At 39.6% G+C, this 13,920-nt stretch overlaps 1 protein-coding gene across 5 annotated transcripts in view; it reads left to right on the forward strand.

Annotated features, from left to right (window-relative positions):
* Positions 1 to 7,939: 7,939 nt before the first annotated feature.
* Positions 7,940 to 13,920, forward strand: part of LOC141905032 (hemicentin-1-like) — a 91,646-nt gene continuing 85,665 nt past the window's right edge. For all 5 annotated transcript variants that reach the window (XM_074793745.1, XM_074793747.1, XM_074793746.1 and 2 more), the window contains exon 1: positions 7,940 to 8,773. In XM_074793745.1, the coding sequence (XP_074649846.1) occupies positions 8,596 to 8,773 (178 nt within the window). In that variant the 5' untranslated portion in view covers positions 7,940 to 8,595. The remainder of the gene's footprint in view (positions 8,774 to 13,920) is intronic.

A 13,920-nucleotide genomic window follows, 5' to 3' on the forward strand; every position in this document is an offset into this window, starting at 1 on the left:
GATTTCAATTTCTCACGCTCCCTCGGCAGGGATTCGAACCTGATAACATCACAAGACAGCCACGACACGGAATCCTGCCTGATTAGCCCGAGTGTGCAGACACACGGGATGAGGTCATTAAATTATAGCTAATCAGAAATCCCGTTTCATTCATGTCGGCTTATCATTCTATTCATACTTACCCCTCGAATCTGCCTCAAATTTGGCTAATATCATATAACCTACGCATGTACCTCCGTACTCGGGCTAATCAAGCAGAGTTTCACACCGCGGCATAGTCCCACGATACCATCGGATTCGAACCCCTGCCGATGGAAGATGCCATTTTTAAAAGGAAGTGGTCGGTCGACACGTTGATTAGGTTTAGTTGTTAGTTGTTAGTATAGGCAGATCATCTGTCAAGTGCGTGTAAAAAAACTGCGCAGCACAGACCGTATCTATAGTACAAATCAGCATGGTGGCCGGATAAAAAAAACCGATTGAAATGGTTAACAAAAGTATTGAAAAATAAACAGATAGACTGAAATCAACGGATCCTTGGCTCACTACTTCCTCGGGTTTTTAGCATTACAAAAACACCGACTTGACTGGTTCGTATAATGCCCTGTGAGCGGATGTTTGTTCGGCATCGTTATGCGACTATTTCCCCTGGATCATCTCCCCTCACCGGTCAACCAGAAGTAAGAACATTTCTCAGTTAATTAGCGAGATATTAGTTTTTCCGCGCACGGCCGTCGGCGACGTTTGGTGCAACACACGGTTATAGGAACCTCGGACGCAAGCGCGCGGCATCTGCTTCATCCCGGCTTCCGGCGAGACAACCGACAATTAAGGCCAGCATTCCGAGGATGATCTGATTAACAGGTTATCTTCTTTTATTGATAAACACAATATTCTCTCATGTAACCAATTCGGTTTTCGAAAAGGTCTCTCCACGTCACATGCTTTAATCGCATTTACTAATTACATCACTGAGAATCTAGATAATGGAAAATTTACTGTTAGTATCATGCTTGATTTAAAAAAAGCATTTGACACTATTGATCATTCTATATTATTAGACAAGTTGTATAGTTACGGAATTCGAGGGGTTGCTCATTCATGGTTCAAATCCTACCTCACTAACCGCTTACAGCAAGTGTCGTTCAAGAACTATTTATCTGATGTCAGTCCCATTCCTATAGGGGTACCTCAGGGTTCCATCTTAGGGCCCTTGCTATTCATTTTGTTTGTTAATGACATCGTTTATTCTTGTAATTTAAACTTTTTACTATTTGCTGACGATACGACTGCCATTAACTCTCATTCCGATCTGAATATACTGCAATCAAATACTAATGTTGAGCTCACTAAACTGTTTAACTGGCTAAACTCCAATAGGCTATCTGCTAATCTGTTGAAAACGAATTATATGCTTTTCCATAAAAAGATCAATATTCTTGACGATATCGACCTTGTAATGGGTAATGTTTCAATAACTAGAAACAGAGAAACAAAATTCCTTGGTGTAATAATTGACGACAGCCTAACATGGAACTCCCACATAAACAAGCTGTGCTCTATTGTTAGCAGAAATATTGGTGTATTAAGAAAAGCACGACGTATTTTTCCTAGATCCGCGCTCATCAAGTTATTCAACGGTTTCATCCTTCCGTATCTACAGTACTGTAATATCGTCTGGGCATCTAATTATGTAACTAGGTTACGACCCCTTATTTTGCTTCAAAAACGCGCTATTCGCATTGCTAGTGGGGTAAATTTTCTAGAACACACTACTCCACTGTTCAAAAAGTCGTATCAACTCAAACTTCAAGACATCAATGTGTTCCAAAATTCTGTACTGATGTATAAATCTGTCCATGTGTTGCTGCCTGTCAAATTGTCCAATAGTTTAATTCGTATTTCTGATCTTCATTCCCACAACACCCGTAACTCTAATCAATTTCGTTTACCTTATTACAGAACCAATATCAGGATGTTTTCTCCTAACATTAATTGTATTAGAGTCTGGAATTCTCTTCCAACTGAACTTCAGCAAGCATCCAACATCGATATATTCAAGCGGAATTTGAAAAGACATATAATAGGATTGTATTAATACTTATCATACTTGTGTTTAACATCATGTCCATCCATTCCGCCAGGGCATTAGGCTTTTTTTCATTAAAAGTATACCCCCCTTTGGGGTCCCTTTTTGTCCTTTTTCTTTACTACGCTTTACAGTGTAGAAGTACTTTCTGTAACTTTTCTTTTATGTAATAGTGATGACTGTATTTCTGTATTGTATCTCTTTAGTGAAGAAATAAACTTATTATATATATATAATCGTAGAAATGTCTGTTTCTGGGCCTCGGGCATTATGTATATATAAACACCTCCCAACATGGGTATATGCATTAACACTAAGTGGTGTTTTTTTCTCGATAAATCTCTAGATAAGCAATGCGGATCTTCCAACGCTCATGCGTGGCGAGCGAGGTCCGCGTGGTTACTCGGTCATTCGCGCGTTCAATTTATTTGAAAATCTATGGAGTTTTCTCATAAATAAATCGATTATTGATGGAAACTTACTCCAATAGTTGAGTAGAAAAATAGATTAAAGTATATAAAGTAAAATATTGTTTGATTGGGAATCGAACTGGCTATTGTAAAAAGCAGTACACGTCATACGACGTAGACAGATGGGGACTGTTTGAGTACTATGGCTACTGGTGCAAACACAAGTTACGTTTATGGTGACCGATATGATGGTCATAAATTAGGCGTAAGTGACGCGACGCACTTCAGCAAATTAGCCCAGGCTCGTATCGAGCGCTGAACAAACGCCGTATATTTTCGACGAGTTTTGCCAAAGGACAATATAACCGGAATTTATCACCGTCTCGCTTCGATATGAGTAAGATGCCCCGGTGTCTCCTCGTCGCCACGTTATGGCTATGTTCGTACCGAGAACGAATACCGCGCCGAGAAGTGTGACACTTAAGGGCAAAATTATATCTCAGATTGAGTTGGAAGCGTTCACGATAATCAAATCCGTGTTCGTAAATAAGCTACTTAAATTCTCACCAAGGCCGCAATCATCCGGCGCGTGCTTCGAGGCATCGAGATCTTACACCTCATTTGCATTTTAATCTCCGTTATTTTGAGAAGTTTGATTATTTGAAGATGATCTGCGCGATCTTGAGTACCATTATCAATCATTTCCCGCATCAGTGATGTCTCTATGTACCGCATGTATTATTAGTTTGTATGATGAAGGAAATATAAGCAATCTTAGTAACTTAGAAAACGACCAAACACAACTAAAAACTAGACAATATGATCTTCAACCTTCATAGTATAGTTAATTCCAAATCTCGATGTACTAAATTAGGCAACCAAAATTCAGCCCTACTCGGTCGCTTGCTGGTTCAGGCTGGATGGACGATTGGTTTAGATGAAACGGCACATAGATTTCCAAATACGAACTTCGATTCAAATAAAAAGAATTCTGTACATTGACTGATCATCCAACTATATCCGTACTTCGATTATGTTTACAATGTTTTACATATCATGAGTAAATGAATCAGCATTCATTCGATTTCCGATTTCAAAATGGTGGGTTTGTAAGGGACACTAAGTCAAATCAAATCAAATTTACCAATCAAATAAATGAGAGGGACAACCATCTGTATTTTAAGACCGAATAACGCATAGTTATTCATTGTTTTCAACACGAAACGATAGCTAAAATTTCAAAGGTTGCACGTTGCACCTTGCACGTAGCGCGTATTGTACCTGGCCGCGATGCGCTGTTGCCCTAACATCGTTTCTGGCAAGGCCACGAAATGAGCAGTCTTCGCTGCTAGACACAACTCGTGGAGGTGTACAGCAAACACTGCAAATCTAATGATGTTTTTGCGCATGCAAGAAATATGAACATATTTTTTCTTTTATGAACCTTGATAAACCCAATGATGATATATCATGCCCACATGAGAGTAGGATATTCCTCGAAACTAGCGTTTTACCAACTGTCGTCGTTAAGATCTTAGAAACGTTTTCTTTTCTTTTCTTTTCTGATAGGTGCAATTGCATTCTCTTTAGCGTCAAAAGTTCACTATTGAACATAACGTCAACGAATATTGTACGAAACGTAATTCAGCTCGGCTAAGGTGCGGAAAAGCATTTGACTCGTCGACGGAAAACACCTGTCGCACTTCCACATCTTTATCCCCGAACATCTTGATTACTCAGGTTCGTCGTATAAGTAAAAGGCGAACCTCGTGGCATTCCGTCACCGTTTCATCGAATTGTCCACTCGAAAATTGGCAAAAATGACACCGAAATGTTACCAATGGCGTGACTCAATGAATCCATATCGTGTACAACCACCTGCAGTTTCTCAGCCTTTGTCGCCGGAGACGTATTGGAAATTTAGACTCGCTCTCTCTCTCGTTTCCTTATTTTGTCGCGCGCACCAATTTTCTTCAAAGAAATGCGCCACTTGTAGCGATACGAAAAAATGAGCCGGTGATTTTGTTCTGTTGCGAAAAGAAGAAAAAACTATATCGACCATAGCTGTATCAGTGCAGAGGGTTGTTACCGGTAAATGTCGACTGTCAAGTAGAGCACCTCTCACCTGACGCAAGTCTCTGACGAACTAATGCAGTTCAATAGATAGATTTTATGCTGCTTATCTAAAAAATGGTACGAGCTTGTATAATAAAAAGCAAAATCGTGCCACATTTCACTGTCATAAAGTCCAATTACTCCATAGTTTGTTTATCGACACATTCGAATCAGCATTATCTCATATTTCCCTCATTTTTGGGGACTTTAGCCTGAATTTTTAACAATTCCAAAAGATTAAGGGCCTTATGACAAAATAACGGCCGACGGTGCTAAGCGCTTTCTATGAAAAGTACATACAACGAAAAGCGGGCAGCCAATTTATAAGTGTTGAGCTTGGGATGAAAGTAGAACAGTTTGGGGAATGGCGAGAATAGTGTTAAATCTTGATTTTGGTTCGGAAAAAGAGATTGAGAGAGTATGAAGGGAATTATGGTGGAAGAGGTGTTCGTTTCGAATAACTTTTTGAAAGGTTTTTTTTGGGAAATCGTGAAGACGCGGGCTGAAGCGTGGAAACAGCATAAGGTTACCAATCCTGCATGTGAAAGACGCAGAAAGTAACAACAGAATTGAAGTTACAACAAAGAAGTTTATACAACAGGAGTGGGCAAGTTCTCTTCGTTTGGTTCATTACGCATCCAATCCGCAAGAAACAACGGCAGAATCCACTGGTCAACAAACCATCCAAGAAAAACTTATACCAGTACCATTTCACATGAACAACTCACGAGCTTCGTTGCATCGCGATGACACTCTCTTCCAGCAAAAACGGTGTGATAAATGTGTTTTCGCACGAATCATGTGCCCGTCTTACTTCTTCAGACAACGGCGGTCTCGACACGAAAAAAATACCGTTGTCCTTCCAAAAAACCAACCTACATCGACGACATTCAACCACGTCGCCAAAAGGCTCGTATTTCGTTATGTCTGAGGGTATAAAAGACATAATCATCATTATCGTCTCGTAACACCGTGAGAATTTTTTAACGTAAATTACCGCGTTTCGCATTTCTTAATCGTGGCTCGTTACGCGTGGGAGTATGTCTCAATGACAGCGAGACTCAGAATCACGCGCGCGAGTTGGTGGTTCCCAGTCCAAACATCGACACCTACGCATCGGGGACCAGGGCAACCGAACACGCCAATTCGGACCCATTTTTATTAATCAAGGGGCTATTTCCCGAGTTTTCCTCGAGGCTTTGATACTCTAATGAACAAAATGGGATAACTAGGTCCACTTGCTCTAGGTCTGCAGCGGTTTATCAGACACATTAATAACTGACACAGCGTTACCCAGCGAATAGGTGGCTTGAAATTATCTCTATTCTAAAAATACCCGATGAATAGTTGATAGAATAGTCTTTTATAAACTGGATATAAAAACATGTGATCAACGTGTCATTCCGTTTATTCGTACAACATCGTTGTTTTTCGTTTGCATCGCTGAATGTATGTGGCGATTGCCTTTCCATGCCGTTGAACACTTGTTTGAACACTTTATATGAGTTTGGTAAAGAGTATAGTTTTTAAATGTATCTTTTATTCGTTTACTTTAAGTTTCGAATCATTAATGTGTGAAATGCACATTTCATGGTATACCAAAAAGAAGTTATAGTCTATAAACCGCCAAGTCGAACATTTTAGATCCTTTCTTTAAATATCTTGTCGACATATTTCGGCAAGCCCATGTTTCTTTCATCAGAAGCAACCAGAACTAATTATAGACCATACTTAGTAAATGACATAGCATTGAGATGAGCAGAACTTGAAAGAATAATTGGCAGGGTAATAGAGCGACAATTAAGATTTGTATATTATGTAAATACAACACAAGAAAAGGATCTAAAATGTTCGCCTTGGCGTTTTGTTTATTATTGACACTCGAGACTTTTTCATTACAACCGGAAAGTTATAGCCTGATAAAATAGCGTTTCTGCTTGTTCTAGGTATCACTGGATTCCGTAACGGAAGAAGTACGCATAAGCCGATAAGTTATCGGGTTTCTCGAAGACGCCTTTTTCGTACCACAAAATCGTAAGCTCATTAACGGCCTTATATTCAAGAATGAATTATACGGACGCATTTCGAATCAGGCTCGTAATTCCCGGTTAGGCGCCGATTCGGAATGATACCATCCTCCCAAGCAAGGATTCGAACCTGATGGCATCGCTACACTCAGCCACGGCACGAACCCCTGCCACACTAGACTGGGTGCGCAGGTACATGCGCAGCTTTGCCGCGCGAAAACTAAAATAAAAAGGGATACCTGAATGGCACCTTCTAAGCTGCGCATGTAGCTGCGCACTCGGTCTAGTTTGGCAGGGTTTCGTACCGCGGCAATCTCGGTGCCATCAGGTTCGAATCCTTGCCGGGGGAGGATGAAATAATACCGGCGCGTCGAGCTACAGGGCACACGACGTGTTTGAAAAAAAAACTGGGATCTGCCATCGGTCTTCGCGAGCAAAACTGAACACAATAAAATACATGTCGTACTGGTGGCAACAGCTGTCGAAGCGCTGCAAAAAAAGAGAAACCCCAGTGCATTTATCAAACGCACTGTCTAAACCACTGGGAGCTGAACGCCGATCGTAGCTAACTGCTGTGAAGAAAACGTTTGTAAAAGCTTCCGTTTAGCTTTATGTCGAAAATTTCGATTGATCTCGCAGCGTGGGGTTATTATTAGTTGCTTCTTTTTTGTATTAATTCGCTATTTTCCTGTTACGCGACTTGCGCCGGTACGCGAGCGTTACTTGAAAGAAGAATGGGAGATGACTTTGAAAATGAGCAGAATTATGATTGAATATACCTCCATCCCCAAAAAAACAAAATCAACAACGTATTCGAAAATGGTTCGGCTATTGAGCTTTTTATAGATTACCTAGTACACCCGACCTATGGAGAAAAACTAAGTATCGAAATTGAATTTTAAAATAGTCATTATTCACCACGCTAGTGTGATGATGAAATGCATAGAAGCATTGGAAATACATGTACGCGATTTTAAAGTGAAATCAGTGAATAGAATATCAGACTGTTAAATCTCGCATTTTTCACGTTTAATATTCGCTTGTAATAGTTATAGTATATGGTGATGACTCGTGGCGGTAGAACACGACAGATGTGCCTTATTGTTAACACAACTGGTACATCAACCACAGCCTAGTTCGGAATTAACCTTGCCCTTCAGTCGAGTGTCGAGAGAACCACGAGGGTAGAACAATTTATTCTTTATTCTCTTGTACTTTACGGAATATATACACGCAAAAATAATTCGTTTAACGCTAGTTGATAATCGAATGGATTTTGTGACTGGTGTCGACGGCAAACGGCTGATGGCGGCACGCGCGCTTTTATTTGTAACCCGAGTACAACACCGATAACCTACGTACGAACGTACATTTCGCGTTTCGTTCGATCGAATGCGGCGGCGGCGTCGCTGAGCTTTAGCATTTGTAACGATTATACATTTCCCGCCAACTCAAACCTGCCTCCGCATCTCTCGCGCGAGCTCGGTTGACAATGGACTTACCCGCCAGTGCTACTACTACGCGCCGTCATTTCTAGATTCGGGTTCGCGGCTGCCGCATCTCGCTTTCGCTCTCCGAGTTTAGTGTCTTTCTCGCGCATCATGACGTGACACCAACGCGAGCGCGACAACTGCTGAGGAATTTTCAAAAGAACTGCTATACGTATATATATTTCCCCACGAGTTTTCAACTTTTCACAATACCTCCTACCGGCGATGAATTCGGTTCTTTCAAAAGTCGTGGGATTTATATGACTGTGTTTTATACGGCGAAGATTTATTAGCGAGTCGACACAGAACGAGTGCGAAACGTGTTTGGCGCTCGGCGGTCTTCACTTACTGTCAGTACATTTAAATCGCGACTATATTCATAAGACGTGTATAGTTGACTGAATTCTACTTCAGTGGAACTAATAAACTAACTATGGACATACGCGATTTTTCGATGGAGTCGAATGTGGACAAAGGATAGAAACCAAACCGAACGTAAACAAACAGCTTCGAGTCACTTTCATTGTCAACACGATTCGTTTTGCGGAGCGTGTACTGAAAACATGGCATCTTCAACTGTGATAATTCCTTTTTTGACGAGCCTAGTTTGGATACCGTTTTTACATTGCATAATTGCCCAAGGTAAGTCGAAATGATCTTTTCTATTGATTCTCCGTATTTCACCTAGAGTTAGTTCACCGCTGATTTATTATTGCACCATATCGGTTGTTAATCGTCTTCTAAACGTGTTTTCTGTTTGTGGCGTGGTTTTATCCATCCGGATTCAACTTCATTATATAGAGTTCTTATTCGAAGTGTTTAAAAGCCAAACTTCACCACCACGAATCTGGCTCGAAGTTATTTCATCATACGACTGTCGAATGCCGTGCATTCTCTTTCGTGTACGGTCTTGTCCATCCCTTAGATATGACCTCTCGGCAATATTAAAATTAATCTCAAGAATAAATTAAGGGAAAGAAGGGTTTGAAAAAAAGCGAAAATAGCGAAGCTGGTCACGTTTAGGAGCTACTTAGAATTGGATAGTTGTTTTCTGTGGCATCGCCACATAAATATCTACTGTGCGTCCGAAGCATGACTTCGACTATTTTCAAGTTAGCCTTGTTTTCTGGGTTCGATCCAACTTTACTCTGAATACACTCCTCGCACAAATCTCCGCCAAAATAGCTAAAATCTGACATGTATTTCGTTCCGGTGTATACGATGTCCGAGGCGGACACTATTCATTCATACTACAATGCGATCTCTACTAATGGCGTTCGAACACAACAGCAACCATAACGTCTAGATCTGAAAAGTAGTTTTGCGTCGCGGTGTGGCGTGTATCAAAGCTACGTTCCAAGGATCGCGTTGTAATTATTAAACGTCATCGGATGCGAGACAAACGCAACTTCAGAAAGACGGAACGAATTTTGATGACCGTCGACGCTGCTCCGCGACGCGGCACATTTTTAATAATTCACTTCGCCTTGTGTCTATATTAGCGGCCGCGTAAACAGCTATAAAAGAGATCCTCATACTTACCGTCTAGATTGTAAAGCTTCCGCCAATATGCTACTATCAACCGATCTTGTGTGGTTGGTGATTTAGTCTCTATTATATCTTATCGACTGAAGAATTTCTCGACGGATCGACGCTATAAAGATGGCATGTCATAGTCGTTCCTGAACGTTTTGAGTTAAGTGTTTACGAATCCAGTGAGGTTATAGGAAGAAGAAACAAACGAATTCAAAAGCTTGATGGGAATATTCTGTATTTCAGGAATTTTTTTTAAAGATTTTGCGAAAGTAACTCGTTTCGCTAAACCGTCTTTTCGTGTTTCGGTTCCTCGCGCCGCGCTGCCAGAAAACAAACCAGAAAAACGTTTCAATATCGCGTTAAACCAATTTTCTTTCAAAAACACAAACCGTTTTGAATATGATGTTTTAAGCCAACCGCACACATAAACACAAACACGAAATAGAAACGCTTATCTATTTTTTTGAGGGGGAGTGTGCGGAAGAACGTGCGTAACATAGCTTACCTAAATATGGTTTCGCTGTGTGCGATAGTGGGCTAATACACCCAACGCACACGACACGGGTAACAGAGAAACACATAAACACAGAATCAGAAACATTTTTACCCGAAACCACGTTTCTCGTGTTTCTCGTTAATACATGCACACGACACGTGGAAACGCTCGGAAACATGTTCCTGTTTCCTGATTCTGTTTCATTTCTCGACGTGCACGTCATTAGGCCATTAAACTCGCCGATGTTTTATTTCGCACATACGACAGCAAGCGTTGAATGACTTTTTCCATATTATCAATCGACACTTTCTCAAAATAAGAATGCTTGGGAAATACGCCATATGTGTGAAGAAACATAATTCGTACATTACTGGGCTAGCTAGAATTAACCAATACTTGGTTTCTTATACGATTTGATATTAACTGTACCACGTGAGGCCTAATTGAATCGATATTTCGAGAGGGGGGGAAACGGGAAAAACGTTTACATTCGAATATATCCCCGAGTATAGCAGGCGAGAATCGGTGAGCCTATCGACCTTGGCGAACGGGGAAAAGTGAAAAGAATAATCTTTTCCTTTTCAATCCCGCTAAAAGGAAAAATGCTTCATAAATGTTTTGTAATCCGATTCTGTGGTCGTTGTAATCCCCTATGGTCGACAATGTATACGATGCAGCGGTATTCAATTAACACAAAACCTATTCAGAAATTATACTAAACAACTTCAAAATCCGCCTTCTAGAATAAACGTGCCGATTTATAAGCTATATAATATGTAAAATTATGTATATTCCTTATAGATTCCTTGAATCACAACAAACAGAAAAATGTTTAATTCCCCTTCTAAAGTGTACGTAGATTTTAATTTTTCAATTTTTTAAGTCAATTACATTATTACTTTCTGTTTAAAGATGTTTAAATATCGGAGGCCAGTTGCTCAAAAGTTGGTTAGAGTTGACCAGTGGATAGTTGACATAGTGACAGTTGAAAGTTCATTGTTTCTATATGGTATTTATCCAGTTGCTCAAGAGTTGGCTTAAAATAACCACCGGCAGATAAATGTCATAGTAACAATTAACTTTTCATTGCCATTTTGTCAACTATCCACGGGTCAACTCGAACCAACTTTCCAGCAACACTGGCCCCTGTCGGTTATCTTTAAAACCATTTGAGCGACTGGCCCTGATTTTCAGAAAAGCCGAAACGTTTAATCCTCTTTTATGCGCATATTTTCGAAGTTAAATCTGAAAAACTAAATTGATACCAACCACAAAACATTTCGTATACATTAATATTTGACACGATATGTTCCATCGCAATTCGATATCAAAACAGATGTCGAAAATGCTTGACTTGATTAATTAGTAAATAGTGCGATAATTTGTCGGCGATTATACGCTTGGTGCGAAACACCACTTCATATTTGTAATATCTGTATGCTGTCTATAGTTAAGAGGTTTTACGCGTAACCAGTCGTTGTTGGATAAGTAATGCGAAAACACACTCAAAACTGTTAAACCCCGTATTGTTATAGAGTAATGCGTTATGGGTTGAATTGTTTAGAGGCTTCGTGTGGGTTCAAACTACGCCGGCACTAGTTTGCCTATATCCTATACATTATGTGTGTTTTGTTTAAATATGTATATTATGTATATACATTTTGCATTTCTACCTAAATTTACTGACGGCTAAACGTCAAACGAATACGAATATGATCGAAAAAAAATGCTTTCGACAAACAAACCGTACTTATATGACTTGTTCTTGAAAATGTGGAATTAGTAATTGCAAACTTCGACATGTCGCACTACGCACATTTTTGCGTTTGATTTCGATGTCAAATCAAAAGTTCATTTTAAATAGATCTCTGTGAATATGTGACGATTTTCAATCGGAACAAATTCTCATTTTAGAGTATCCAGACAATCTTATATCACGGTTTAAAGTCTGTCGTGTACTATAACTTTAGTATTGCGGCATAATATTCCCTACGCGTCAATACGATTTTCCCCATGATGAAACCGAGTGACCTCAAAACTTCAGTTCAACCGTGAGTCGAGTCGATTCATCGAAATGTCCGAAATCATGTCAAGTCCCCGCAGATTATGAATGACGACCGGATCGAGGACAGTAACCGCGGAAGATAATAGCACCCGGCACTGTGTGAAGTGGTTGTTAGCCGAATAACAGTGGATGGCCTTTCATTGAATAGCTTTATGGTCAGATTAATGGTAATTCGTCGGTATTTGTCGTAGTTGGAATGCTAATTCATTTCTTCATAACACATCTGGCCATAAAATTGCATTAGGAGGCGTATTATATATAATCATAGGGAGATATAGTGATGATCTCGTGCTGAGTAGAATCCGAGTGTAATGAGTTAATTCGCTTAGCTGGGGGTAAGGGCCACTCGTTTCGCCCGTAAAATTAGCCATTTAGCTTGCAAGGCGTAGCGGGTGCGCCCTGGTGTATATAATTAAATTAATACTCGATCCAACAGGTTATCAACCTTATTGACCTGTAATAACCAGGGGCGTAAAATATACCATCAACGGCAATGATAGCAATTACGATAATGATAGTTATTAGCTATATTTTTTATTATGAATTCAAAATTTTCATTATTAATATTGTGAATTGTGTTGTAAAATTAACATTATTTCCTCTCTTCGAAATGCGTATTATTATTGTTCTATAGTCCTGCTCTTTTCCGATACTTAAATCCATTTTCGAAATATCGGAATAATTTATGAGATTATTACATACCTAGGTTACGCACCGGAACTATATCTGAGTGATATTCGATAGTCATAACTTCACTTCAAATATCACTGAACTCGCATTTACTGCCGGTAATACTGTTCATCAATACTATCAAAATATACGCCGCCAAAAAGAAATGGTTTCAGGTTTTCAGATGAAATACGGATCAATTTTAGTTGAAAAGTTCGAATACGGTTATACTTCGACGTTGTGACAACCTCCGGGCGCGTAGAGGCACTCGGAAAGCTCCGAGAGGCGCGTTGTGGGGTGTGGACCGCATTCACGATACAATTACGATAACAATTCTCGTGAATTGTGTTTTTAATCGGTGATTCGAATCATCGACGCCCTTTGCTCATAGCGATAATAAACGAAGCCGGCTGATTCTTTTTTTTTTCGTACGAACTGCCGGCTGGGAACGTTGGAAAAAGTACATCGGGACGCGACCGCGCAGGAGGGATGGGAATTTTTCCATCTCCCAATTTATCATAATTTCGACCGTAATTGGACGGTAATCGTACGGTAAACATTAATTCATAGCGCCCATCGTCGTTTGACATTGGCCCGGTTACAAAATGTTGTTTCTGCTACTTACTACTGTCTAAATAGTTGGACGATTATGATGGAATTTATGTATTATATGTAATTAGAGGAGCACTTGACAAAAATGATGAGCGCATTAGCTTATTACAATACGTTGTTCGAAAATTCAGTTGACGCAGCAAAAACTTAATCATCTTCCAGGCAGTAAAACATGAATTCGTGTAATGATAATTGTCGATATATATATATATATATATATATATATATATATATATATATATATATATATATATATATATATATATATATATATATATATATATATATATATATATATATATATATATATATATATCGACAATTATCATTACACGAATTCATGTTTTACTGCCTGGAAGATGATTAAGTTTTTGCTGCGTCAACTGAATTTTCGAATGCAAAATCTATTAA

The sequence above is a fragment of the Tubulanus polymorphus genome, chromosome 5 (assembly GCF_964204645.1).
Source record: "Tubulanus polymorphus chromosome 5, tnTubPoly1.2, whole genome shotgun sequence".
Classification (NCBI taxonomy): Eukaryota; Metazoa; Nemertea; class Palaeonemertea; order Tubulaniformes; family Tubulanidae; genus Tubulanus; species Tubulanus polymorphus.